The sequence below is a fragment of the Fundulus heteroclitus genome, chromosome 16 (assembly GCF_011125445.2).
Source record: "Fundulus heteroclitus isolate FHET01 chromosome 16, MU-UCD_Fhet_4.1, whole genome shotgun sequence".
Classification (NCBI taxonomy): domain Eukaryota; kingdom Metazoa; phylum Chordata; class Actinopteri; order Cyprinodontiformes; family Fundulidae; genus Fundulus; species Fundulus heteroclitus.
In genome coordinates, this window is record NC_046376.1 from 814771 (window position 1) to 839845 (window position 25075).

The window sequence follows — 25075 nt, forward strand, 5'->3', positions numbered from 1 at the left end:
TTGTTAAGATTCCAGAAATAAACGAACTAAAATTACGCTCTAAATCACCCGTTTTGTCATGTAGTAGACGAGAACAGTACTGTTTGTGCCTACACGCCGGACCTGGACGTAGCGCTGAAGTCACGCGTGAACTACCCTATTGGCTGATTGTGTCATGTGATGTAAACAAAATGACCGCTACTTCGTTTGCTTCGTTAGCTTAGCTAGCTTTAAGGCTGTGTCTACTGCAAGTGCTGAGAGGTGTTTCTCGTCCCTCCGTCGTATCAAGACCTATCTGAGATCAACAATGACCCAGAAAAGACTAAATAGCTTGATGTGCGCCCACACACACAGGGATCTTTTGACCACAGTGGATGCTTTGAGGATAGGACTTCATCCAGGAATATTTAGAGCAGGGGTGAGTTTGACTTTTCTTTATAAAGTATTTTTATTCTGTAAATATTGTGTTAGCTGTAATAGTTCACTTTCATCCGGGTTTTTCGCGCATGCGCGCCGGACTGATGGGCCCGACCAATTTGAAATGCGTTCCGCGGTCCATGGGTGGAACAGACCCTTAACTTTCCAAATTGTGTTTAATGACAGTAATAATTTATGATTTGAAATGAGGAGGGACAATTTTTTTACATAAGTTTGTGCTGGTTTGGAAAGTCTTCTTTTCCCTTAATAAAATAAATCATCACCGGAAATCGTCCCTTTGCTTTTATTCTGGTTGCATTTGTTTGATATTTAAATGTATTTGATCATGTGACAAAAAAGGAAAACAGAAGAAATACTTCACTCTTTTACTCTTTGTGCTTCAAACTATTCCTGCCAGGTGTCCAAATTCAGTAGAAGGACCAAAGTGTCACAATCTCCTTTAGTTTTTTGATTTCCTTGTATTGTAAATATTTATTTTTGTTCCTTAGGTCATACTTTCCTTAGTTATTTCCATATGTTTATTTTTCCCTTATGCTCTCTAGCTGCTACATTTTTGGTTCATTTGTGGAATAGGTTCTTTGGTAATTCTTTACATTTTGTATCATCTCTGTTAGATTTCTTCCACGTGTCCCTTCAGTTTCTGTTCATTGCTCTCCTCCCCTCAGCTCCTCTGTCTTCATCACTCTCAGCTGTTCCTCATCTCCTTCTGATTATCTTCACCTGCTCTGTCTTTTTTTTCCCCCCGCACCTCCCTCTGTATATAAACGCCCTGGTTTTCATTTCTCATTGCTGGTTTTCCTCCGCTGTCATCTTAATCCTACCAGCTGCCTTGTTGCTCCTACAGATTTTGTTTCATTATTCACCCTTTCTCGTGTCGGTTGTTGGTTTTTGTCGATTTCATTATCAAAATCTACATTTACCGGTTTGCTGGCATTTGAGTCCTTTCTCCACCAGAAACCTTCCACAGACACTCTGATGTAATGCTTCCTCCTGCCCTGCTTCAACAGTGCAGCCGCTGAAGTTCCCATAAAACCCAGAAGCCCCTCTCTCTGCTTCCTAAAGGCCTCCAGGAGAATCCTGATCAAATCACGCCTCCAATAAGACTATATCTTCTTCTAACTAGATCTCTGCCTGTGTCTAACCTCTTGTTGAGGTTTCCCATTCAGCACTGACACAAACAAGCACAGAGCCGTGTCTTTTTCTGACTCCCAGCCGAACAAGCAGCGACCCCTCTTCCTCTCAACCCACACATTTTACCTGCATACCCAGCACACCCACCATCACCCCTCCAGGAGCATCAGCAGGAGGATTATTATCTAATCACGGCTCTAATAGGACCAAACCAGATCCAGGACGAGATCCAGAGACCACTTCCCACTAAAAGACACACACAGCATCAGCAGGAGCACTCACAAACCGCCTCTCTCTCCTCTCTCCTCTCCGATACACGCCCCACATACATCAGTATGTCTTTAGTAGAGGCAGAGAGGGGAGAGACGGAATATTAGTATTCAGAGCACAGGGAGGAAAAGAAGGAGAGGCAGCGAGTGAGCAAACGAGGGAGAGTGAGAGGGAGGGGACAGGAGGAAAAAAAACACAAGGAGGGGATGGAAATATAAGAGAAGAACCGGGGAAACCGAGAGGTAAAAGAGGGGAGGGGAGACAGGGATCATATTGTCCATTTCTCCCTCTCAGTCTGCCTTCAGCGGTTCCTGCTCGGACAGATGGGTGGATGTGTGGAGGAGAGGTGCGGAATGCCCCTTTACGAGCGTCGCATCTGAGGAGAGAGAGCGGCGGAAGAGCAGGAGCCCGGCGGTCCCTGCGACGCAGAAAGGTAGGGGACGATGTGCGCTTTTCCGCGGCTCCTGTAAAACATCCGCGGCTGTGATTTCAGCGTCGCTCCTCCGCCTCCTTCGCTCGCTGCTTCCCCGCACTGCTCAACGGGAGCCCACAATCCAGCCGCATGTGGCTGTTTTCCATCAATATTTAATGTTTCGCCTATTATTTGTGCATCCGCCTTGCATTCTGCCTCCACATTCATCCCAGGGTTGTGACGGGTCGCCTGCAGGCAGCAGTGCGTTTATCTGTCGTCCTCTGGTCACAATCATTTCACTTTCTGGTTTTTATTACTCGCATTTCTACGGGAATGAGGTGGAATATAGGACGTAGAGGCGGCGGGGTGCGCGCCCGAGCACGTAGGAAACACACACGGACGACAGGTTGACGTGCGTAAGATGTGCGTAATCCCACACCCCCACGGCCTCCACCCGACTCCCCCTCCATCACCTTCAAAGCTGGAGTTTCTCCACCTAGGAGAATCACGTTTAGAAAAAAAAAGAAACAACTGTCCCAAAGACTTAAAGAGGCAGGTGAGAAATGAAGCCAGTGTGTGGATACACTGCGTGCTGCTTTGTGAGCATTTATATTGTTCTACCAGCTGCCAAATAGATCCAGGTCCAGTCCTGAAGGGGCAGGTCCAGCGTGTTTTAGTCGTGTGTCTGATTCAGATGATTACTGTACATCCTCCACATATCATCAGGTTCTGTAGAGGCTTGGTTGATGACCGTCCATCCATCCTGGGGGATCCTTAGACAGAAGCTGATTTTTGGTCTACCACAGGGTTTTCTCCCACATATTCATCCCCAGCTAGCCTCCAAAAAGAAGACACCTAGCAGGGATCCAGATCGGACGTTTAAAGCCATCTCAGCTGCCTCGTTATGGTATGGACCATCAGCTACTCTGAGCTCCAGCCCTGTATGACAGAACTCCGCGCCCTCCCTCTGAGGGGGAGTCCAGCCGACCCACAGAGGAAGATCATTTCAGTCGCTTGGATCAAATATGGTGGCAAACCATATCTGCCGACCATAGGTGAGGGTTGGAACGCCGATTAACTGTTAAATTAAGAGCTTTGCATTTCAGCTCAGCTCTTATTTTACCCCTACAGCAGATGATGTGCGTCTCCTACACCACGAACCAGCCACCAAGATCCTTCTTCACCTGAGGAGGAGCAAGGCTCCGGGAACTGACTCTTATCTGACACGCAGCTCGTCCAGATCTGCTCTGATTAATGAGGGGGACATCTAAAACATTCAGGACACCAGCCCTGGAGGACAGGAGTTGGATTCTGCTGGCACAGCCTCGTTTTACGAGACGAGGTCGTGCTGACTGCAGTTGAATAGCACTTTAGGAGACAGACCATTGCCACCATTGTCTCCATGCATTGTCTCCATGCTAAGAACGCTCAGATAGGTTTACTACTTGCAACAAGGAGCCCACAGAGTTCTAATGAGCCCCTGAAGCTCGTCAACACTGCAAAGACCAACGACACTTCATAGCAAAGTCCTAATCCTGCATGTCTATTTAGGGCGGTCCTGTAGTTACGTTGAAAATGCGATTTAAATATGTTCCAAGTGAGGCCTGCTTAGTCTGTAGGATCAGCACCAACAGTCTTTCAACCCCCGTTTAGACATCAGCAGACGTTTTTATAACCTTTAACCTTTAAAGTTTTCCATCATTTATATTCAAGGCAAAGTCATCGTTTTAAAATCTATGCAACACGATTTTGACCAAAACTCAAAACACTGAAGCTGACTGAGTCACATGTGAACTCCTTGCCTGTAAGCAGGCCCTGCTCTGCAGCTCTGCTCGCTGTGAAGCAGGCAGAAAAGAGCAGCACCAGCATCCCAGGGTTCCTGGCTGGCCACTTGTTCTCTCTCCCCCCCCCCCCCACCATGTTATGGATAATTTAGACACTTGCAGCTCCAACGAGATCAGGCTGGGAAGCTGCGAAGGCTCCAGCAGCAACATTTAGAAATGTGGGACAGGAATAGGTGGAGATTAAAAGGCGACAGTCTGTTTGGATGAGCTGGGTTGTTCGACCATATGTTTATAGTGATATATGATCATGAGGAGATATTTTCTTTTGCCGCCAAGGTGTCCAGGTTCTATTATAGGGCAGACTAAATTGGAGCAACCTCGAGGCTGAGACTGGGCAAAGCTATTACCTCGAGTCAATAGGCATTAATATCCCCACGCTCAGTCTCGGCCCTCATGCGGCGCCGTCTCCAAAAAGCTGTGTTGTAGCAGCCCTATCTGTTTACCCCAGTGCATCAATCTGTCACGGCTGAGCGGGCAGAGAAGAGCGATGATAGCATTGTCTCAGCCGGGCCTCAAAAAAGGAAGTGATGCAAGGCGAAAAATGAGGATACGTCAGCCCCGGCGACGACGGGTCACGACCCGCGTGAATCAGAGGTATTTCTGGCGAACGGCGGGTCCATGAGTACAACGACTGGGGGGGGGGCACGCCCCGTGATACGAGCCCAGCAGGGTAGCAGCGAAAGGCAGACGCCATGAAAGCCGGGACCAGGGAGGAGGAGGTCACAGGGCCAAGCTGCCAGTCGGTACAGTGCAGCAGACTGGAAATGACACGTTCTTACAGGAAATACAGTTAATGCGAGCGCTGCCACAAAGGTGCAAACATGGGGGCGTGTGAAATTAAGCAGCTTTAAACAAGAAGCAACAAAGCAATAAAAACAAGAGCTTCAATTAGAGATGACTTGCAGGTAGAGCTGAAAACAAAGGAAGGATTGTGGCAGCTGATAGGAAGACCTGAGAGAACGTTTGCTGGATCGGCATGAAACATCCTATTAAGTAAAACCAACGGATTAGCTTCCTTTTGTCGACAGTAAGCGTTGTGCCCTGACACAGAAAAGCGTCTGCCTGTCTCAGTTTCTAATTATGTAGGTGTTTTTATTCTCCCATGTAAAAATTGTTATTTTAGTGATAAACTGCAATCCCCATCGGTCTGAGTTTAATAAAGAGAGCGCAGGTTAATAAGATGGGGGGGGGGGGGGTGTAGGAGATGATGTGAATGAGCAGCAAATAGAAAAATGAAACCAAGCAGGCTGCAAAGTGAAATTTAAAATTAGCGCCTGATAAAGATCATTTGACCCAGAATTAAGATCCCAGTTCGTCATTAGATGATGCCGCTGCAAATTCAGAAATATCCTTTAGTATGAAGAAAGCTAGGAGGTGAAATGTTATTAATACAGCAACATTCAAGATATGGATCACAAAGTGCTGTTCAAAAAACTAACTGAAAACTTTACATAATGTTAAGAAAACCAACTTTAGAAATCTGGATTTATAGCTCTAGACCTGCTGCTACTGCTTGCTTTTTAGTTTTCAGTCTCATATGAGGCAGAACCGGTCAGCCCTGGTCAAAAGCAATCTGGCAGAAACGTTTGAATTTAAAAGTCTTGAGACATTTCCTGGGGTTTGTCTATTCAGATCGGGTGTAAGAACCAGGATCTTCTAATGTGAAGTAAACGGAGAGCCGGTTTGGCCGGAGTGGCCAGACGTGAGCAAACCTTGTCTTAGAAGTCAAGAGGTTCCCTGAGATGCTCCCACCAGGCCCTGTTCTACCTCGTGTCCTGAGCCTTGGACTAACACAACCGTCTGGGACTGTATCTGCACATGGGGACCGGTCTCCGTCCGTCCGTCCATCCTTTGTCCTCGGCTTGTCTGAGACCGGGTTGCAGGAGTAACAGGTCCAGGAGGGAAACCCAAACATCACCAGGAACATCTTCCGGCTCATTCTGGGGGATCCCAAGGCGTTCCCAGGAGAGACAGGATATTTAACCCCTCCAGTGAGTTCTGGGTCTTCCTCGGTTCTCCTCCCAGTGGGACATGCCTGGTAAACCTCTAAAGAGAGGAACCCAGGAGGCAACATAATCAGAGGCCTTAACCACCTCACCCAGCGTGGCTACAGGGAGCTCACACCAGGAAAGCATAGTTCAGGTTGTACCTCAGGAATACGGTGCCACCTACAGGTGTAATTACACGTCCAGTTCCCAAGATGGGACAATACTCAGCGCTGAATTCATTTAAACCTTCGTTTGAAATAATTAGAATTTGTTCCTCACCTTTGTTGTTCAAAGACCTTTCCTTATTTCTATGACTTTCTACATTGCAGAGTCATGTTGAAGACATCAAAACTATGTCTTAAAAGTATATAGAAATATGTATCAGACATAATTTAAAACATCTGGTATATTTTGGCTTTTTCAAAATACCCCTCCCTTGTTCTTTTCTGGATGAGCTTCATGAGGTCAGTCACCTGAAATGCTTTTCCAGTTGTCTTGAAGGAGTTCCCAAAGGTAGTAATAAAAACAAAGACAAACTTTAGACTGATGGTATTTATTCTGATCCGATTCTGAAGTGGTCATAATGGCAAATCAGAGCTTTTTCAATTTCTCCCTTTTCCTGTTTTCAGTAACAATTAAAGGTTTATAGAGCTTACAACTAGAACCCTTAGTGCCCCTGCCCAGTGTTAAACCATCCTGTTAGCTTTAACCAGCTTAAATATTCAAAGTTTAAGCTTGATCGGGTCAAATGCAGCCCAGGACCATTTAGAACAACACAAAACAACCATTTAGCGCCAGCAGGAAGCTGAAAATAGCAACTTTAGCTCTGACAATAGTTCTGGGGTTCTCACAGTGTCCACAAACCGTCACTGTTTCTGGTTTCTGCTGAAAGCTGCCAGATAAGTAATTTTAGATTCTTCAATGCCGATACAATGAGCATGTTGTTATCAGCTGACTGTTTTTAAACTTGAAAATTAGAGTTTCAAAAATAGATACATTGTGTGAATTTTAAAGCGACTGGTCAGAGATGCGTTTCAAATTTTCTGCAACTGTTAATAACATTAAATAAAAACAAAAATCCTGCAGCATTAAAAAAAATATGACATTCCAATGCAGGATATTATTAAAAAGTAACATCTTGGTCATTAATGTAGGAGGGGGTCATAAGGAGTGACGGGAGGTAATGAGGGTATTTGCAGACAACGAGGCCTGAAACAAAGACGTGGGTTTAGAAAGAGTTTGATTTGTTTGCTGTAGAAAGCATCTTTCTGAAGCTTTTTCATTCAGGCAGATAGACGTTTCACCACAGGAGTAGGGTGTTTGCAGTAGTACGTCACCAAAGATCCTGTCCACCACGCTGGAGGACATACAGAACATAGCAAACACCAGGAACAGCTGCTGGATCAATGATAGAGTTTCTTAATTCATTTTTTATCCAAAATTACCTTTCTGTGCCATTGCACACTGTCATAAACATAGACAAATAGACACAATTAGACATTTGATCAGTTTCCACTCACAGTCATAAATTGGGATAATAAATTAGCACAGGAGTGTTCATGTAATTCAACGCTACACCATGTCCACGTCACAAAGAAAGGCCTTTGTTGTTCTCCAGGCTGGTGCTCAGGATATAGATCTAAGATTTACAGATCATACTTTTACAGACATAACAATAATATATTTCATTTAAAAAAGCACCTTTCAGAACACTCAAGGACACTGTACAGAACAATCAGAACAATAAAGATAAAACAACAAACAATAAGAGTTACAGACAGTGTTCCAGAGTGTGCACTCTTAAACAGATGGGTTCTGAGTTTAGACGTGAGCTGGTAGAGGCTGTCGGTGTTACGGATGTCTGGAGGGAGAGAGATCCAGAGTCTGGGAGCAGAGAGGGAGAAAGCTCTGCTCCCCATGGTGCTGAGGCAGGAAGGAGAAACAGTGAAGTGAACATAAGATCTGAGGGTGCAGGAGGAAGAAGCGATGTGAAGAACATCAGAAATGTAGGAGGGAGCGGGGTTGTGTATGGCCATGAATGTTACAGAAGGATTTTGATTTCTGTTCTGACTTTAACCAGGAGCCAGTGGAGCTGCTGTAGGACTGGGGCGATGTGATGAAATGAGGGAGGTTTGGTAATAATACGAGCAGATCAACCATGGAGGCATCTTTGAGGAAGGCCAAAGAAATCAATGCAGGAGATGGTTGGTGATTCCTATGAGCGTGGTGTCAGAGACGAAAACCAGACATGAGCTGGGCGTCTATTTATGAAATTTAAACTGCTGGAAAATAATTTGTTATCCCAATCGCTTCAGTTTTAGAAAAAAAATAAAGTCTAAGCAGTAACTTAGACTGAAGTTTTAGACTGGCTGGGTGCATGATGAAATGAGGCTTGTTGTAGTGTAGCTTACTGATAACTTGTAGATTTCCTTGTTACCTGCTTGACGCCGGTTGACAATAGTTAAATAAAAGAAGGACAATCCTTACTTTGCTGGTAATAACAGCTTTGTTTTCCTTTTTGCAGGCCAGTGGCACATTTCTTACCCATCTACACTGGCTGTGTGCTTCAATGCAAACACCAGCTAGTTCTCCGTAGTTTGATGTAAAGCAGTGGGGTCCAAACCTTTGGCAACATGAAACTAAATTGGAATTATTGTGAATTATTTCAATATGTTATTGTTGAAAAAAAGAAAATAAATTGTTGTTGGTCTGAAAAATGTTTTCAGATGTGTGGCTTAAAGGGGACGTATTATGCAACGTTCACTTTGTGCACATTTTGGTCCTTCCATTTGGGTCTCTACTGCTTTTAGAAGCTGTCTAAGTGCTGGAAAGGGCTTTTTTGGCAATAAGTATAGATGTTTTGTTCAAATTATTACATCACAATCAGCGAGCACTGCACATCACCCAGCAACCCAAGTAGAGCTCCGCCCACTTGATCACTAGAAGAGGATCACGTTTGGCCCGTTGGTCTACCGATGCACAATGGCTGCTGGAAAAGTCAGATGTTTTGTTGTTGGCTGCACATGTTTTGTGTAGCCCTTATGCTAACTTGTTTAAGGAAGCATAATAGGTCCTCTTTAAAGGTAATGTGTGCAGTTCCTACCGTTTTGGTTAAATGTATGCTATTAAGTTGGTGTAGAAAATGTTTTCAGTCTACTAACAATGGCAACACGAGTGTCTTTTTATGACGTTGCTTTGTTTGGCCAAGTTTAATGAATGGTTTGTGGCCCTATTTGCTTTAAAATAAACTAAAAGCACAAAGACATGGCTACTAAAAGAAAAATGTTTGGAGTTGTGCCTAGTTTTTTCCATTTAAGAAGATGGACTATAAATTTGTCAGTGCAAATCTTGCCCTGAAACATTTAGTTCTTGACAAAGCGTTGATATGCATCAGCTCCATTTGCTCCGTTTGCTCAAGGACCAAATTTGTACCATTCATGGTCTCCGGTTGGTGGACACACACGTAGTTAACCCAAGGGTCGCACAATTCCCCTGGGCACTCAGAAAACCTTAAGCATTTGCTGTCTAGCTTCTGGTTTGGGTCTAGTCAGTAAAGCAAATTCAAAGAATTTGGAGAACCTTTGATATTAATCTTTTTAATGCTTGCTTTAGGTGTTGATCCTGCATGTGTGGCCATGGTTAACCTTGTTGTTTTTTTTTCCAAGATGGCCGATGGGCTTATTTGTTGTTGTTGTTTGACATGATTTAATTAATTTGGAGGCATTCCTGCTGCGTTCTCTGCAATACGTTGCTCTGTAGACCAACAACTACTTTGGTGATTCTCGATGAATCATGTGCCAAGAATGCAGAAGTTGGAATATTAAAAAGAAACTTTTAAAAATCAAGTTTAAAATCTTGTGCCTTCAGTTTGATTTTAAATTAAAGTCTTTATTAAAGCTTTTAAAGCTGTTTTGCAAGACGACGTCACATAATGAAATCCCTGATTCTCCACAGCTGGTTAGAAGCCTGATAGTGACTAATGCCTTCAAATCTGCCCTGATGAACTAGAAAAAACATCCACAAGGGCTGAACAGAACCTCACTACTTCTTTCACCAACAAAGTCTGCTGACTGTAACGGACTTCTCCTTGATGGTGTAACAACGCCATAACTTGGTAGACTCTCGTTCCACAAGCCTGTTTTTACCCCTACTGGCACCATAGTCACCTTGCAAAGCTTTGTGCAGGCTCATTACTCTCAGAGAGAACTCTACCACGTATAACAACAGCCAAGGAGTTCCTCATGAGTCCAAAAAGACCTCATGAAGACCTCATGAAGACTATTCATGTTCTTGCTGATGTATTAGCAGTGTATCCAAGTGCTAATCCTGGTTGAGGAGCCCCTTCTACTCTAGTTCCTCGACATCTTTCTATGTCTGTTTGAGGTTGGCAATACCTTATGTTAAAAATTTCACTTTTTGAGAGGTCCTGTCCAAATTTAGCCCAAGCAAAGGCTTTACAAGTCAGGCTTGGTTGGTCCATTTGAGTGTCCCCTACCACCTTTCAACCTCGTTTAGACATAAAGACCCGTCTCCATGCTTGTTGTCTAGATGGAAGGCAACATTGTCCTTTCTATGTCTGTCCAATGGGATTTGAAAAGACAAAAAGCTGAAGGCGAATCCGTCACTTCATGAATCCCTAAAGCCTGGAAACCGATAAAAGGTTTCTGGTAGTCACAGATAGTGTTCGCTTCAATTCAAAATAACGCCTCCTATCAGGAACAGAGTCCAATGTGAACCCTTGCGTCTTAACGAACGTGCCTTCTGACATTTATAACAAATTTGCTGGTCGATGAGGAAGCAAACCGTCTGTAACTACTGTTTGAAAAGCGAGCTGAAGAAGTGGGTTCATTACCGCATATGGATTCATCAGTGTGTATCTCAGCAATAAGACTCGGGAGAATCACCGTCCTTTCTTTGCAAGCACAGCAATGATCCCCTCATCAGAAGGAGATACAAATACAAAGATTTCATCTGCTTTATCACCAGGAAGGTTGGATGTAATGGCTGCACTCGGCTTTAAAAATGACTCATTGAACTGATACGCCTATCCTGGGAGATTTAACTGGAACAGCGAGCGAGGGGGGGGGGGTAGTCGGCATCTCGCTCAAGGACATCTGTGGAGGTTTGAACTCACAGCCTCCCTCTTCTTGATACATCCTTGAATTTATATCTCTCCACAAACAGCTGTCTCCTGCTTTTATCTGGTGCAAGTGCCCCCTTTTTTATTTACCTTTTTAAATCTATCCAGATTTAGCTCCTGATCTGATTGGAGACGGATCCCATCTTGTTCTCATCACTTTTTCCCCCGGTGATGTGATTGGACGCGGTTGATTCTTCTGCCTCTGAAGCCTGATGAGACTGTGACCTTGCACGGCGTCCTGTCTCCGGCGCTCAGCCGGACGGTGACCCTGCAGCTCCGACTGCTCTGTGATGTGGCGTATTTATTCCCTGGGAGTATTGATCCCGGGCCGAGCGGCAGTCAATGGAGCGTCTGTGGCAGGTTTAGTGTTGCTCTGATATCTACAGGAGGAACATGTGTTTCTGGGCTTGTCGCTATCCAACCGAAATGATTTGTCGATTTTTTTCTCTGTAAATATGCTTGTAGTAAACTTCCACCAGCTTTATTGTCAGATTTTCCCCTGCCTTTCTTTCTTTCTTTGCTCCACAATTGTTCTGTTTGCTCTGAATCTTTAGCTTTTCGCTTCTCCGTCTTGATGCTGCAGCCAGCTTTCTGTGCCAGACGGCCATTCCTCGGATAGAGATAACTCAGGTTTTAAGTCACTCAAACAAATCTGCTTTCTTAATGGAGGAGGAGGGGATGTTGTTCTTGCTTGGGCACTTTGATTCTTTCATTTTTTTTTTAACCCTTCTGCCTCTGGCTTGGGCTGAGACGGACAGCTAAAATGGACTAGACTGACCGAGAGGAAAAGTAGAGATTGAGTGAAAGCACTTCTTGTTTCGGGTCCTGTTGAGTGAGTGAAATATGTCTTTGCCTAATGCAGAGATTGATTGATAGACGGAAGACAGATGGACACTCAAGGAGCCCTTTGCTAGGGACGTGCCACTCGGCTGATGCTGACATCTCCCAGAAACACATACATCAGATGATCAATAGTCCTGCTTCTGTCTGACATGCCACCTCACTTGAGAAATAGGTCTTTACAAGGACAAAACAGCTGAGTGGGGAACTGAGCTGACTTCTCATCATGAACACTGTGTTTTACCGCTGATTTATTTTCAGCCACACCACTTATACACATTTTTTACACATCCCTGCTGGGCTCACAGGACTGTGCAAAGGTCTCATGGCAACCCTCGTTTCTCTGTACGTATATCATATAGATTCATTACAGAGTGGAATATCTAACGCAAGGTTCTCGGTTCAGTTTCATGATTATGGCTTAAAGCAAATATAGACTCAAAATGTAGCTTCACAGAAAATTAAAAGACTTAAAAATAAATAAATGTTATAGCTTTGATCTGTGGTTCCCAAAGTGTGGGTCGTGAGATGATTTGATACTGATGAGCTAAAAAGATTTTGTATTTCTTTATTTACAAAACTGATACCAACTTCTCAAGAATCCCAACATCCCTCCTTTTAACTAAGAAGGCAGCGTGTCTTTGTAATAAAAATACTACTTTATTCTCATAATATTAGGACTTTATTCTCATAATTTCTCCCCCAAAAAAGAAAAAACTCCCTCTGCTCAAAGGGGGGGTCTCCAGTCTCTGGCACCATTATTTTGAAGGCTGCAGGCTGAAAGGTTTGGGAACCCCTGGCCTAGACAGTCATTGCCACGAAGAGTCATTCATAAAGAACCCAGCTTTCTGAATCAAAGCACATTATTATAAAGTTGAGTGGAAGGAAAACATGTAGAAAAGGGGTTAACGACTCTTCAAGAACCACCACCCACAGACTTATCCAGGACCTGGACTACAGCTATAACCTTTCTCTTACCTGCACACATCTCACCTGGGCAAAGGACAAAAAGATCTGGACTGTGGTTCAAAGTCCTCTTTTCAGCTGAAAGTAAGTTATAGATTTGATTTGGAAATCAATGTCAGAGAGTCTGGAAGAAGAGCGGAGAGGTTTGGGTCAGGTATAGTTGGAAGTGATAATTTGGGGTGGCCATATCATCCTCTGCTGTTGATCCACTGTGTTTTTTCAATGCCAGACTCAACACAGCCATCTACTGGGAAACTTTAAAGCCCTTCATGCTATAAAAAATACAGAGATGCTGATTTCATTCTCCAGCAGGGCTAGGTACAGGCTAATGCTGCCAAAGCTACCAAAACCCGGTACAATGACTGTGAGAGACGCCAGTGATGAAGATGAGCTGAAGGGCAATATTAAAGCAACTAGGGCTGGTCTCCTCCATGCCACACTGCATTGATGCAATCATTAATGCAAAGGGAGCCCAGACTTCCTGAGAAGATGATTTTTATGTTTTCATAGGCTGTAAACTATAATCTGTAACATTAACAGACAGATTGGAAACACGCTGCCGGTCAGCCGGCAAAACTAGGAGTTATGTTTGGTCATATTTCTAGTTGTGAAGCACCAACCATCTCCCCCATCAGCTGCTTAGTAACAACTAACAAGGGACAAAGAAAAAGCTGTTTCATCAGAAGTAGAAATATTTGTCATAAGGCACTAAATAAAAGTTAGTTGTGCTAACATGGCTTGATCTTCTATAGCATTGGTCTCCAAATCGGTCTTCAGAGGTTAAGGCTGTTTTCCTGTTGTCAGACACCTGATTTCATCAAACTGCTAATTACCAGAACTGCAGAACTTTGTAGCACACTGCAGATGTAATGCAAGCCTTTCAATCGGGTGGGCTGGAGCAGCGACACATCTAAAACATGGAAGGCAACATCTTGACGAACAGGAATGGTGACCACAGTTCTAGGCCACTGTTGCATCCTTACACAGCCCAGAAGAGCTGTGGTACCCCAGGGCTCAGGGTGTGGTGCATGCATGCTGCGATCAGCTTGCAGAGCAGGATGAGGGTGTAGAGTAGGTCTCAGGAATGTGGAAAACAGGGAAAACCTCTTTAGAGAGTACTAAATGGGATACAGGATTGGATTCAAGCTCAATAATGTTCTAACAGAGAACATAAAGCAGGATCTCTATCCAGATAAAGGTGTTTTTTTTTGCCATTTTACTTTGACATATGAACGATTGAGGCAACTTAAAGAAGGCTTACCAGCAGCTAGTGGAAAGGCACAATTAGTCCCATTTCTTTGTTTGGAATCCAAGAACAACGGCAAAGACAAAGCAGTTGCAGCAAAGAGAAAATGGAAATTCCAGATCCAACAGAGAATATTTGGCTAAATAATGTGTTAATCAAAACTTTTTCCCCTAAAAATCATGATATATAGACTATAGACTTTCAAGGACCTGAAACTTCATCCTGTGCACAAACTAGATGAGGATCGTCCATTGTTGAGCACAGGCTGCACAATATACGGATGCAGGGCCATGCAAAGGAACTGAAAATTAGCAAAAATGGTCCAATTTAAAGGCAAAACCTTAAAAGAACCTCCAGAAAGCCTGTAGCTCTACTGATTTAGAGTACTTTAAGACATCACAATAAAGTATTGCAGCTTGGTAGGCAGGTAGAAAGAAACTAGGGATGACTCAGGACTTTTGCAGATAACTTTCTCCAAGTGTAAGGACGTTTTTTTTCCTGCAGATTTGTATAATTAGACATATCTTTACATGCATCACATTTGGTCAGGGCCCCCGGAGGCGGTGCAGACTGTGGGAAAGAGAAGCGTTTTAGTGTTGACCTGTTTTTATTGTGACAGAATGGGTTCAAAAATGAAGACAATGAACTAAAGAAAGCCAGAAACCCTTTGATGAAAGGACAGAAAAAGGCTCAGGCAGAAGAGCCAGACTTAAAACCTCTGATGTTCATGAGTGTTTGCAACATTTGACCCATTGGCGTCCTTGTTGTTTGTGTTCACTCTACCTGCTTTTGATTGATTGATTTGTATTATGTTTCAGGCGCTGTTGGGGGGCTTTCACACGGACCTTCAGAAGCCAGCCTCCTGACCACATAGATTGGTGGAAGAGAGCAGCTACGGCGATGCATGCCAGCAGGTCCTGCTGGAGCTAAATAAGTCAGCTCCATTCACACCTTGCAGTGAAGAACGAGGGTTATGCATTCACACGAGAGATAAGTCCATGTTCCTCTGTCAGATCTATTCACAGAGAAACTTTTACACGCAGTGTCTCTTACCTGCTTCTGAAATTCAGCATGGCCGACACCAACATCAAGAGCTGAGTCCAGAAAAGGTAAAAAAAAAATACATTTTAACTTTATTACATTATTAAAACAAACATAATGTTTTCATATTTTTATTTCTCTTTAAAATGGTCTAAAATTAAATTGTCTTGTTTCAGTAAATGAACAAATTCATCTGATCATTTCCAGCATGAAAAACCCCACATAGTAACCCATTTTACTCGCTCAGTCTGCTTTCACCACGCATTTAGAGACACAGCTCAGGAGAACCTGTAATTGTGTAAATTACTATGTAATTACAGAAAGCTACTGGTCAGTTTTAGACATCAAAGCTATCACTAGTGCCCCAGGAGATAATTGCTAACATGGCCCTGTGAAATTAGGCGTGAAAACTGTTGATTCAATAATCTGGCTTTAAATAAACTATAAATATATATGAAATAATGATTGAGAAGCAAAAATAGAAAGCAAAGCTTCATTGAACATATTATGTAGCATAGTCATGATAAGAAGAAAGTACACCCTGTTTTGATTCCAGCCTTTAACGCATTTACTTAATAATTACAGTGTCTGGTCTTTACCAGGTCCTGAGATTCTTTAAATCAAAATGAAAATGTGCAAAAATGCACTGCAGATTCCACACAGATTCTTTATTTACAAATTTAACTGAAAAGCTTTGGGCTGAAAAATTAAACGCTCCCTTGTTGCTTCCAAAGGATTTAGAGGGAAAGTATTGACCACCTTTGTAGAAGCAGGAGTTTTGTCAGTGTAGCAGCTGTGGAGCATGAAGACAAAGCCAGGTCAGAGAAACAACGGCAAAGACTGTGGAGAAGCAACTGGTGCCACCCATCAGTCTAGTAAGGGCTTCAAATCCATTTCCAATCTATTAGAAGTCCATTTCTCTCCAAGACAAAGATTATTCACAAGAGCAAAACATTTACGATGGCTGCTGATGTTCCCAGGAGTTGGTGTCCCAGCAAATCCAAGCCGAGGTCAGACCATGCAAAGATCAGAGAGGGAACAAAAACAGTTTCCTCTCTGATGCCATACGCCACAGCTAGCAGGTTACATGTTAAACTTTAATGTTGAACGTTTAACCTGCTAACTCAGCCAACTTCTTCTCTTGAAGAAGAAGATTGATCTAGTGGTTGTCAGAGCAAGGCTCTGCACTGTGAAAGAACGTGGCTGCATGGCCTGGGTTTGCAAAGTTGCATCTGAATAATTGTTTGGTAGATTAATTGATTATTGAATCGATTATTGAAATAATCACTAACTTATTTAGTAATCAAATACTGCTTAACTGGAATATACAGACTGTAAAACAGGTCATTTCCTGAACAACTCAATTCAAATGAGTGTTGAATTCAGTTTGTTTTTTACATCTATTTGAAATGTCCAATAACTATTTGTTATTTTAAGTTAAAAATTTATTGTTGTATGTCAATCTACTAAGATTATATGTTTTTCTATTAATCAATTAGTTGAAAAAAGTAATTGATAGATTAATTAATAACTAAAATAATTGAAAGCTGCAGCCCTACAGAGGAGACCAAAGGAGAGATGTTTGGTCATAATGGCAGCACCATGGACAGCTCCATGGAGAAAATCAAGCAAAACACCTCATCCCAACTGAAGCAGGGTGGGGGGGGGGGGGGGGGGGGGGGGGGGGGGGGGGGGGGGGGGGGGGGGGGGGGGATTTGGGGAAAGAACAACAATAAACAAACCGACAATTTACCAAAAAAGGAATAGGCTGAAGCAAAGCTTATTCTTGCCTACCCTGTTTCTACACCTTACAACCTACCAGGATGTCTTCACAATACATGTATAACAGCGTAAGATTTTATCATTTTACATTTTAAAGATCTTTTAAAGTTCACCAACAAAGGACATAACCTAAAATCATCATTAAATTCATTCCCCAGTTTCACACCAATAACTGAAACACATCTAGACTTTATCTGGCTCTTCTCTTTTGCACATTAAAATATAAACAAACCTCGCAAATTATATTTATTCTCTCTTAGCTTAAATAATTTCTGAATACCAGAAGGAAGACTTTTGTTCAGGGCTTTACACATTATTTCAAGTATTTTTGTGTAAACCATATCTTTAAATTTTAATGTATTACTTTGAATAAAAAGTTTATCAGTTGGTTCACGGTATCCCACCTTATTAATAAGCCTTATAGCTTTTTCTTGCCACATAACTAATATATCAATGGTTGTTTTACCTGCATTTCCCCAGATTTCTGAGCAATAAAACAAATAAGGCATAACCAAAGAGGAATATATAATATGCAAGCCTTCAACATTTATTAAATCTTTTATTTTAAACAATATTACAATAGTTTTTGCAACTTTATTTCTAATATATTCTATGTGAGGCTTCCAACTAAGTTTATTGTCTATAATAATGCCTAAAAATGTTGTCTCATGAACTCTTTCGATTTCAACTCCATTTATGCATAACTTTATATTATTATAGATACGATTACCAGACAATAACATGAATTTAGTTTTTCCTTCATTTAACGACAACTTATTATAATCAAACCATATTTTCAACTCAGCTAACTCTTTTTCTACTGTTTTTATTATTTCATCCATGTTTTTTCCAGAAAAAAAGAAAGTAGTATCTACAGGGAGTAATTGGTGCTGCAGGTGGGGTTAAAAGCTGTGAAACATGTGCCATATTTGGTTTTTCATACGTAGCTTTTTCATTTTGGCTTCATCTTTGTTAAATAAATAATGGGATCTGTTGTGCTCTGTTTTTGCATATTTAAGGTAGGTGTTAATTAATTTAACAACTTGGTAAAAAACAGATTATTTCTTATTATGGCCTGAGATGTAAAACCTTGGAGTTTAAAATGAGTGTTTGCTGTTTTTAGTTCAGAGGTAAACGTAATTGTTGTGCCTTGGCTGAAGGAGGATACATAATTCCTTTCCCTAGATTGTGACAGCATTTGAAGAAATTAGCAGCTTGTTGTGGTAGAGACAGAAAGTGCATCAGCTTTTAATCTGCAGAGAGAATCCCGAAGTCCTAAAGGCACCAATCTATAGGATACACATCTATGTGTTTCTTTACTTTATATTTATAGTGACAAGACAGCCAGAAGCTTAATTTGTACAGTTTTTACCCCCTCAGATTCCAATAGCCAGTTTCTCTCTCATGTCTTTCATCCCAGGGGCACCCCAGCCTGGTCTCTGTGATCAAGACCAGGACACCCCGCTGAGTCCCTCGTGTTCTTCCTGCGTCGTCTTTCCCAGCTGACGCCTTGCAGAAAGGTGGACGGGCCAGCACCGTTCTTCTGCAGGGGGCCGTCCGATAGGTGAGGGCGCTGAGGGCTGCGCTGCCATCGGCTGACTGCTGCGGTGGGAGTGCGATGCGGATTGGAGCATGTCGGGGGACTGGGATGAAGACCTGTGTAAGAAGGCGCTGATTTTGGTGGAGGAGCTGTGCTTCAACTCCGAGAGGGATAACAGCGAGAACGAGCAGTGCCAGGAGTTCATCTACCTGATGAGGGGCCACAACAGACAGCCGGATGCAGGTAACACACCTGGAGGTCCTTATGGAACGCTTTAACATTGATCCCATGAGTGTTGTAGAGCAGATCGGGTCTCTTTCAGGTCTTTTTCCGGTCATAAAGCAGCCATAAACCCGGCCTAATTCTGGCTTCACTTTGATCACTCCTCTTGGCAGAATTGAGTAAGTTGATATAAATTTGTTTTCTTGGCACAGACACGGTTTTCCATCAGTACTCACAGAGGTTTGAGGTCAGATCTTCAGCAAGGCCTTTCTTCCTGTTTCGTTCTCCCATCCAGTACCGGCACCAAAGATTATCCGACCACAGGACCGACGGCGCCAGCAGGGGGCACGGAGCTCCGTCTCCCTGCTCTACTTTGCATATTGTTCAATTATTTGGATTTGCTGCTCAAATGGATCTGCTATGCTTGTGTATGATCGGCAGTCATTGCTCAACATCCGGGCATCACATGAAGCTTTTTGTGAAGAGCTGCATGTTTCAACAATCATCAGGTGCCCCTCCTTTACGTCTATTCCGGACTACCTGCGCACCACAACGCTCTGTGTGCGTTGGATGCGATCCGTTAAGAAGGATTTTCTGCTTTGTGGAGAGAGCGTTGGCTTGTTCCAGTAATGCCTCCAGCAGTCCAGGTTGGGTTTCATCTTGGTTCTGGAGTCGGCTCTCCACCCAGAGACTTGAGGCTGGCCATCGCGATGTCAACCCTTGTGTGTAACTCTCAGACTAGTGAGGATATTCTTCGGATGGCCCTTCTAAAGGTCAGATCGCTGGCAAATAAGACTTATGGGTTAAATCTGACCCAATCTGTATAATCTGATTGAATTTGACTTTGTAAAGTGCCTTGAGATGACATGTGTCATGAATTGGCGGTATATAAAATAAATTGAATTGAACGATTTCTTTCTTTCCCAACATCTGGATAGTATGTTTTTGACCGAGATTCGGATTCTGCCTGGTGAGTGTTCGGCTTTTCCTGAACTCTTTCTTCCGGGTTGTTGGTTCTTCAGCTCTCCCCGTGTCTTTGGCAATGGCGGGGGGGGGGGGCTTAGCATCGGTGCCTCAACCCTGTCTTAAAAGTCGACAATGTCCAGCAAATGCCTTCTCGAGTTTTGAACCGCAGTTGACTGAACTACAGAGCAATGTGCCTGTCCTGTGTGCTCTGCTTTATAGACCTCTAAAGTTTAATAAGGATTTATCATGGATTTCTTGGATTTTGTGACAGGGCTCTTAAATATGATCATCTCCTAAGTTAGGGATTTTAATATGCATGTTTGCTGTGACTTGAAGTCTAAATCATATTGATTCCTTTAATTCTTTTAATCTTAAAAAGAGGGTCATTGGTCCCACTCATGAAAAGCGACACACACTTGACCTCGTTCTGTCTTATAGCTTGCATCTTTGAATTGTACGCAGATGTCGGATCATCTGCCTGTTTTGTTGACATTAAAGCTGCCTTCTGCTCCATTTAAAGCGCGCGCCTCGACGCATTTGCTGCGCGTAATTAACTGTTGAAAGGCAGAGAAATTTTCCGATGCTTTTATTTCCCTTAGTGCCCACACTGGGCTTGTCTTCCAGTTTTGTTGAGGAGGCTACAGGCTTGTTTAATCCCACATGCGTCTTAATTTTAGACGTCCTAAGTCTGCATCTGAGCCGCGGTTAAATGACTCAACTCGTGCGCTTTGGTGAGATTGCTAAAGGGCTGAGAGGAGGTGGAAAAAGGACAAATGTTTCTCTGGACATTTTAAGAAACTGCTGGGCTAATTATCGGAGAACAGTAAAGCGTGCAAAAGCTGAGTATATGACAAACTTGATATCTACAAATAGTAATAGACCCCAAGTCCTGTTTAATGTTTTAAACGTCTTGAGAACCATGTTGGCATTAAAGGTACTGCCAGCCTTACATTGGCTTAAATCACATCTGGAAGGTCGGCCTTTTTCTGATGTTGCCTCACCCAGTTGTGGAGTGGTGCACGGTTCTATTCCTGTTTTCTTTCTATATGCTGCCCCTTGGCTCAAATATTTAGAAAGCATAACATTTCATTTGATTGTTTTGCAGATGATCTGCAAATTTATCTGCTTTTAAATTCAGGCAATATGCAAATTCTGTTTAAATTTTTTACGGAAGTGAAGGACTGGACTTCACAGAATTGCCTAAAGCTAAATGACTTTAAGACTTAGGTTGTAGTATTTGGAAATCCATTTGATGTCACTGCCTTGGGCACGCTGAGTAGCTACTTGGTGTTTCACAGCTTTTCTTAAATTTGACAAGCAAATCAGTCAGTTGTTAAATCTAGATTTTCCAGTTACATTTACTTAGTGCAGTGAAGCCTCATGTTGCTCGAGAAGGTGCTATTCATGCCTTTATTACGTGTAGCATGGATTACTGATCTCGTTGGGACATCAGTTCTTTAATCCTGGAAATGTTCTCCAGGTTCTAGAAGGTCCACTTTGTCTTTAGATGGAGGTTCAGGTGTGAGTCCATCACTACTCCCAGGTTTCAGGCCTGATCTCTGGGTTGTAGCTGTGAGAACTGAAGCTGCTGCTGACTCTGGTTCGTTCCTGTTTAGGTCCAAAGAAAATAACTTCAGTTTTATTTCTGTTCAGCTAGAGAACGTTTTGGCGCCTCCCTGCGTTGATTGGTTCTAAGCATCCATTCAGGTCATGGATGGTTCAGAGTCACCTGGTGACATCGTGACGTAGAGCTGAGTATCATCTGCATAGTGACGGTAACTAATCTAGTTTCTTATTACCTCAGCTAGTGGGAGCATATAGACATTGTATACGCTTCCTCTGATTCTTAGAGAGGATTTGAACCGATGGAGTTCTGTACCAGAGAGTCCGACCCAGCTCTCCAGTCACTTTAATAATATATTATGGTCAACCGTGTCAGATGCTGTGCTGAGGTCCAACAGAACCAGCTCTGTGGTTCAGTCTGTGTTTAGGTGGATGTCATCATTGAACACTTTGACGGAGGGAAGTCTGAGTACTGTGGTGAGCACAGAAACTGGACTGAAGACACTCCTGTTTGTGACTTTAAATGTTGGAACGGGTCAGCTCTCCTCCATCTTTCTGAGCTTCTGTCGGTTCTGTCGGTTCTGAGCTTCCAGTTCCAGTAACTTTGGTTGTGCTGAGATCACGGCTGAAAGCTAAAGGAGACGGAGAATTTGCTGTAGCTGCGCTGAGACTCTGGAACCGTCTTCCTTTATTAGAGCAGCAGAGGCTGTTTGCATTTTTAAGCTTTTGTTAAAAAGTCACCTGTTTGTGCTGGCTTTTAACTCAAGCTGAGCAGATTGTTTTACTATCTTTCATTAACTTTTATTAGTTTTAATTATTCTTATTCTAATTAGTTTGTTTGTTATGCTATATATCTATACTGTTTGCTGTGCACAGCACTTTGGACAGAGGTTTATGCGTTAAATATACTATATAAATAAAGTTGACAATGACAAAACAGCCCCACAGCATGATGCTGCCACCACCATGCTTGAGCTGAGGGAAATGTTCTTACTTTCCCCTTATAAATATATTTATTGTCATTGTGAACCAACAGCACAATCTTTTTACTGGATTCTAAGGATGTGAGATTTGAAGCAGAGGCGTCTTTGTTAGTCAGGAACCTCTGAGAGAGATTTTAAACTCTGTTCATTGTGGACAGCTTTATCCAGACCTTAGCAAGTTGTGACGCTCTGAATGACCATCATTTACGTACAGTTGTTTAGAAATGTCTTTAAAATCATTTTTTTTTATCTTTTGAGTTTTTCTTTTGAGACTTGAGACTGATTTACGAGGAGGAACAATGTGCGAGGGAAAACATTCAGCCATGACCCGGAGCTTAATGCAGCTCCCAGCAACAGGTGTGGGAGGGGGGAGCTTTACTTTATGATTCATATTAATTGCAAAAAAATCTGCAAAAATAAGTTTTGCAAAAACAAAAGTTTAGACTTTTGGGCCTGGATGTCTCAACGAACGTCCAGGTATATTTGGGTTATTATTAACAGAGTGTAACAATTCCAATTATGGAGTTTTCTTCTCCAAACTGCTGTTCTATAGTCTGTGTTACTTTGGATTATATAAACCCAAATAAGATGACAGTCATTTTAAAATATATTTCATGTGAACACAGAGAACAAGAGGGAACTTAGCAGATATTAATAAGCTGACAGAGACCAGGATGGAAATGCTGGCATCCCTATTATGCTCACTGACAAATGACATCATTTACCAAATTATTTGTTATTATTTAACAAATTATTCATGCAGATAAAATCTTGTGAAAAACTGTTAAATGAATGTGAAATAGTGTATATTTGGTTTCTTATCTGTGGTCATGAATGAGTAAATTTTTTTTAAATGTAGAACTGCCTTTTATGAGCAGTGAACTTTCACTGATGTGCATATGCTTCTATAACTGGGCTTATTATTATTATTTTCATCAACCAGGAAGTTTGACTCTGTTTGGACATTAAAGAGGCTCCTTGGTTACCAAACTATCATTCTAAATAAAATGAGTAATGCTTTATATATAAAAAGTGTTTACTCACGTTTTGTGCCATAAAAAAGGGAATGGTTGAATCAAACACTCCTCTTCATGCTTCATGTCAGAGTTTGCTTCTGCTCCGCCGTGGTTATTTGGGGATTAAGCTCGACTTAAACGTCTGACCATGAAAACCTGATTCCACGGTCATGGTGGAGGAGGAGGCATCGACACACATCAACCATCTCCTGGAAAATAAACAGCTTTCCTTCTGGGCGCACAGTTTGCTCAAGACGTTTCAAAATGCATTTAAAGGTCACCTCTCTGGGCTGATTTGAATGTAAACAAATACATTTTCCACTTTATGAATGTAGCTTTTGTTTCCTGCGCAGTGTTTTCACAGAAAGCACAGATGCAGCGTCCTTGGAGGGGAATAATGAATCTTAACGGACACCTTTGCAGTCTTTGGGGGAAAACCAGTATCTGACTCCAGAAATAGGATGTTTACCCTCTGCTTTTTATTTAAATTATTATCAGCATTAACATATCACAATACATCACAGAGTAACTGGTGATTGGCAATAATGACAACGCAGAGGATCTCTGAGCACCCCTGTTTCAGGATTGTTTGAAGTTATGAGGACTCAGAAAAACAAATCATGAAATATTCATGTTGTATATTGAAATGGTGACGGTTAGAGTCATTGCATTTCTTTTAAGATGCCCTAAGGGATCCAGAGATTGTTATTTATCTATACAGAGAAGCCAAAATTATTCACACCCCTGGCAGATTTCGGTTTAAAGTCATCTTTTTTAATTTTGCCAACATCTGTCTTATGACTAGAGGAAATGTTAACGTTTCAGATTCCCGGCTTGAATCTGATTGTGAATATGTACAGGGAGAAAGATTAGGGTGATGGAAAGGAGGCTATCCAACCTCATAGACTTGGAGCTCATCAGCAAAGATACAGTTGGATTGCAAAATTGTTGAACTTTTGCACATTTTGTGAGATTACAACCACAAACATAAAGATATTTTGCTAGAATCTTATGTGAAAGACCAACGCAAAGTTGTATAAAAATGTGAAGTAGAAAGAAAATTATACATGATTTAAAAAATAATTGACAAATAAAAAACTGAAAAGTGTGGCTTGCAAAAGTATTCAACCCCGTTTTCTCTGAGTGCGACCAATGTCCTTCAGAAGTTTCCTGATGATTACTTTTTTTTTTTTCCTGATGATTGCTAATGACTGAACAGAGGCCACCTGTGTGTGATCTGATCTCTGCACTAAAAACATGGTGGTGGCAGCATCATGCTGTGGGGCTGCTTGTCTTCAGCAGGGACAGGGAAGATGGTCAGAGTTGATGGAGGATGGAAGGAGCCAAATACAGGTTAGTCTTTGAATAAAACCTGTAGTAGTTGGCAAAAGAGGTGAGACTGGGGCGGAGCTTCACCTTCCAGCAGGACAACGGCCCTAAACATGAAGCCTGGGCTGCAATATTCATGTGTTATAACGGCCTAGTCAAAGTCCAGACCTAAACCCAGTGGAGACTCTGTGGCAACATCTGAAAGCTTCTGTTCACAAACGTTCTCCATCTAATCTGACTGAGCTTGAGCTGTTTTACAAAGAAGAATGGACAAAAATGCGTGTCTAGACGAGCAAAGCTGGTGGAGACAACGCCTGAAAGACTGACAGCTGGAACCGCAGCAGAAGCTGCTTCCACAAAGGATTCACTCAGCGGGGCT

General features: G+C 42.4%; 1 protein-coding gene across 1 annotated transcript in view; it reads left to right on the forward strand.

Annotated features, from left to right (window-relative positions):
* The first annotated feature begins 1873 nt into the window (after positions 1–1873).
* Positions 1874–25075, forward strand: part of syt3 (synaptotagmin III) — a 67559-nt gene continuing 44357 nt past the window's right edge. Inside the window, exons 1-3 of the mRNA XM_012872121.3 lie at positions 1874–2251; positions 15073–15363; positions 18498–18860. Coding sequence (XP_012727575.2) covers positions 18710–18860 — 151 coding nt within the window. The 5' untranslated portion in view covers positions 1874–2251; positions 15073–15363; positions 18498–18709. The remainder of the gene's footprint in view (positions 2252–15072; positions 15364–18497; positions 18861–25075) is intronic.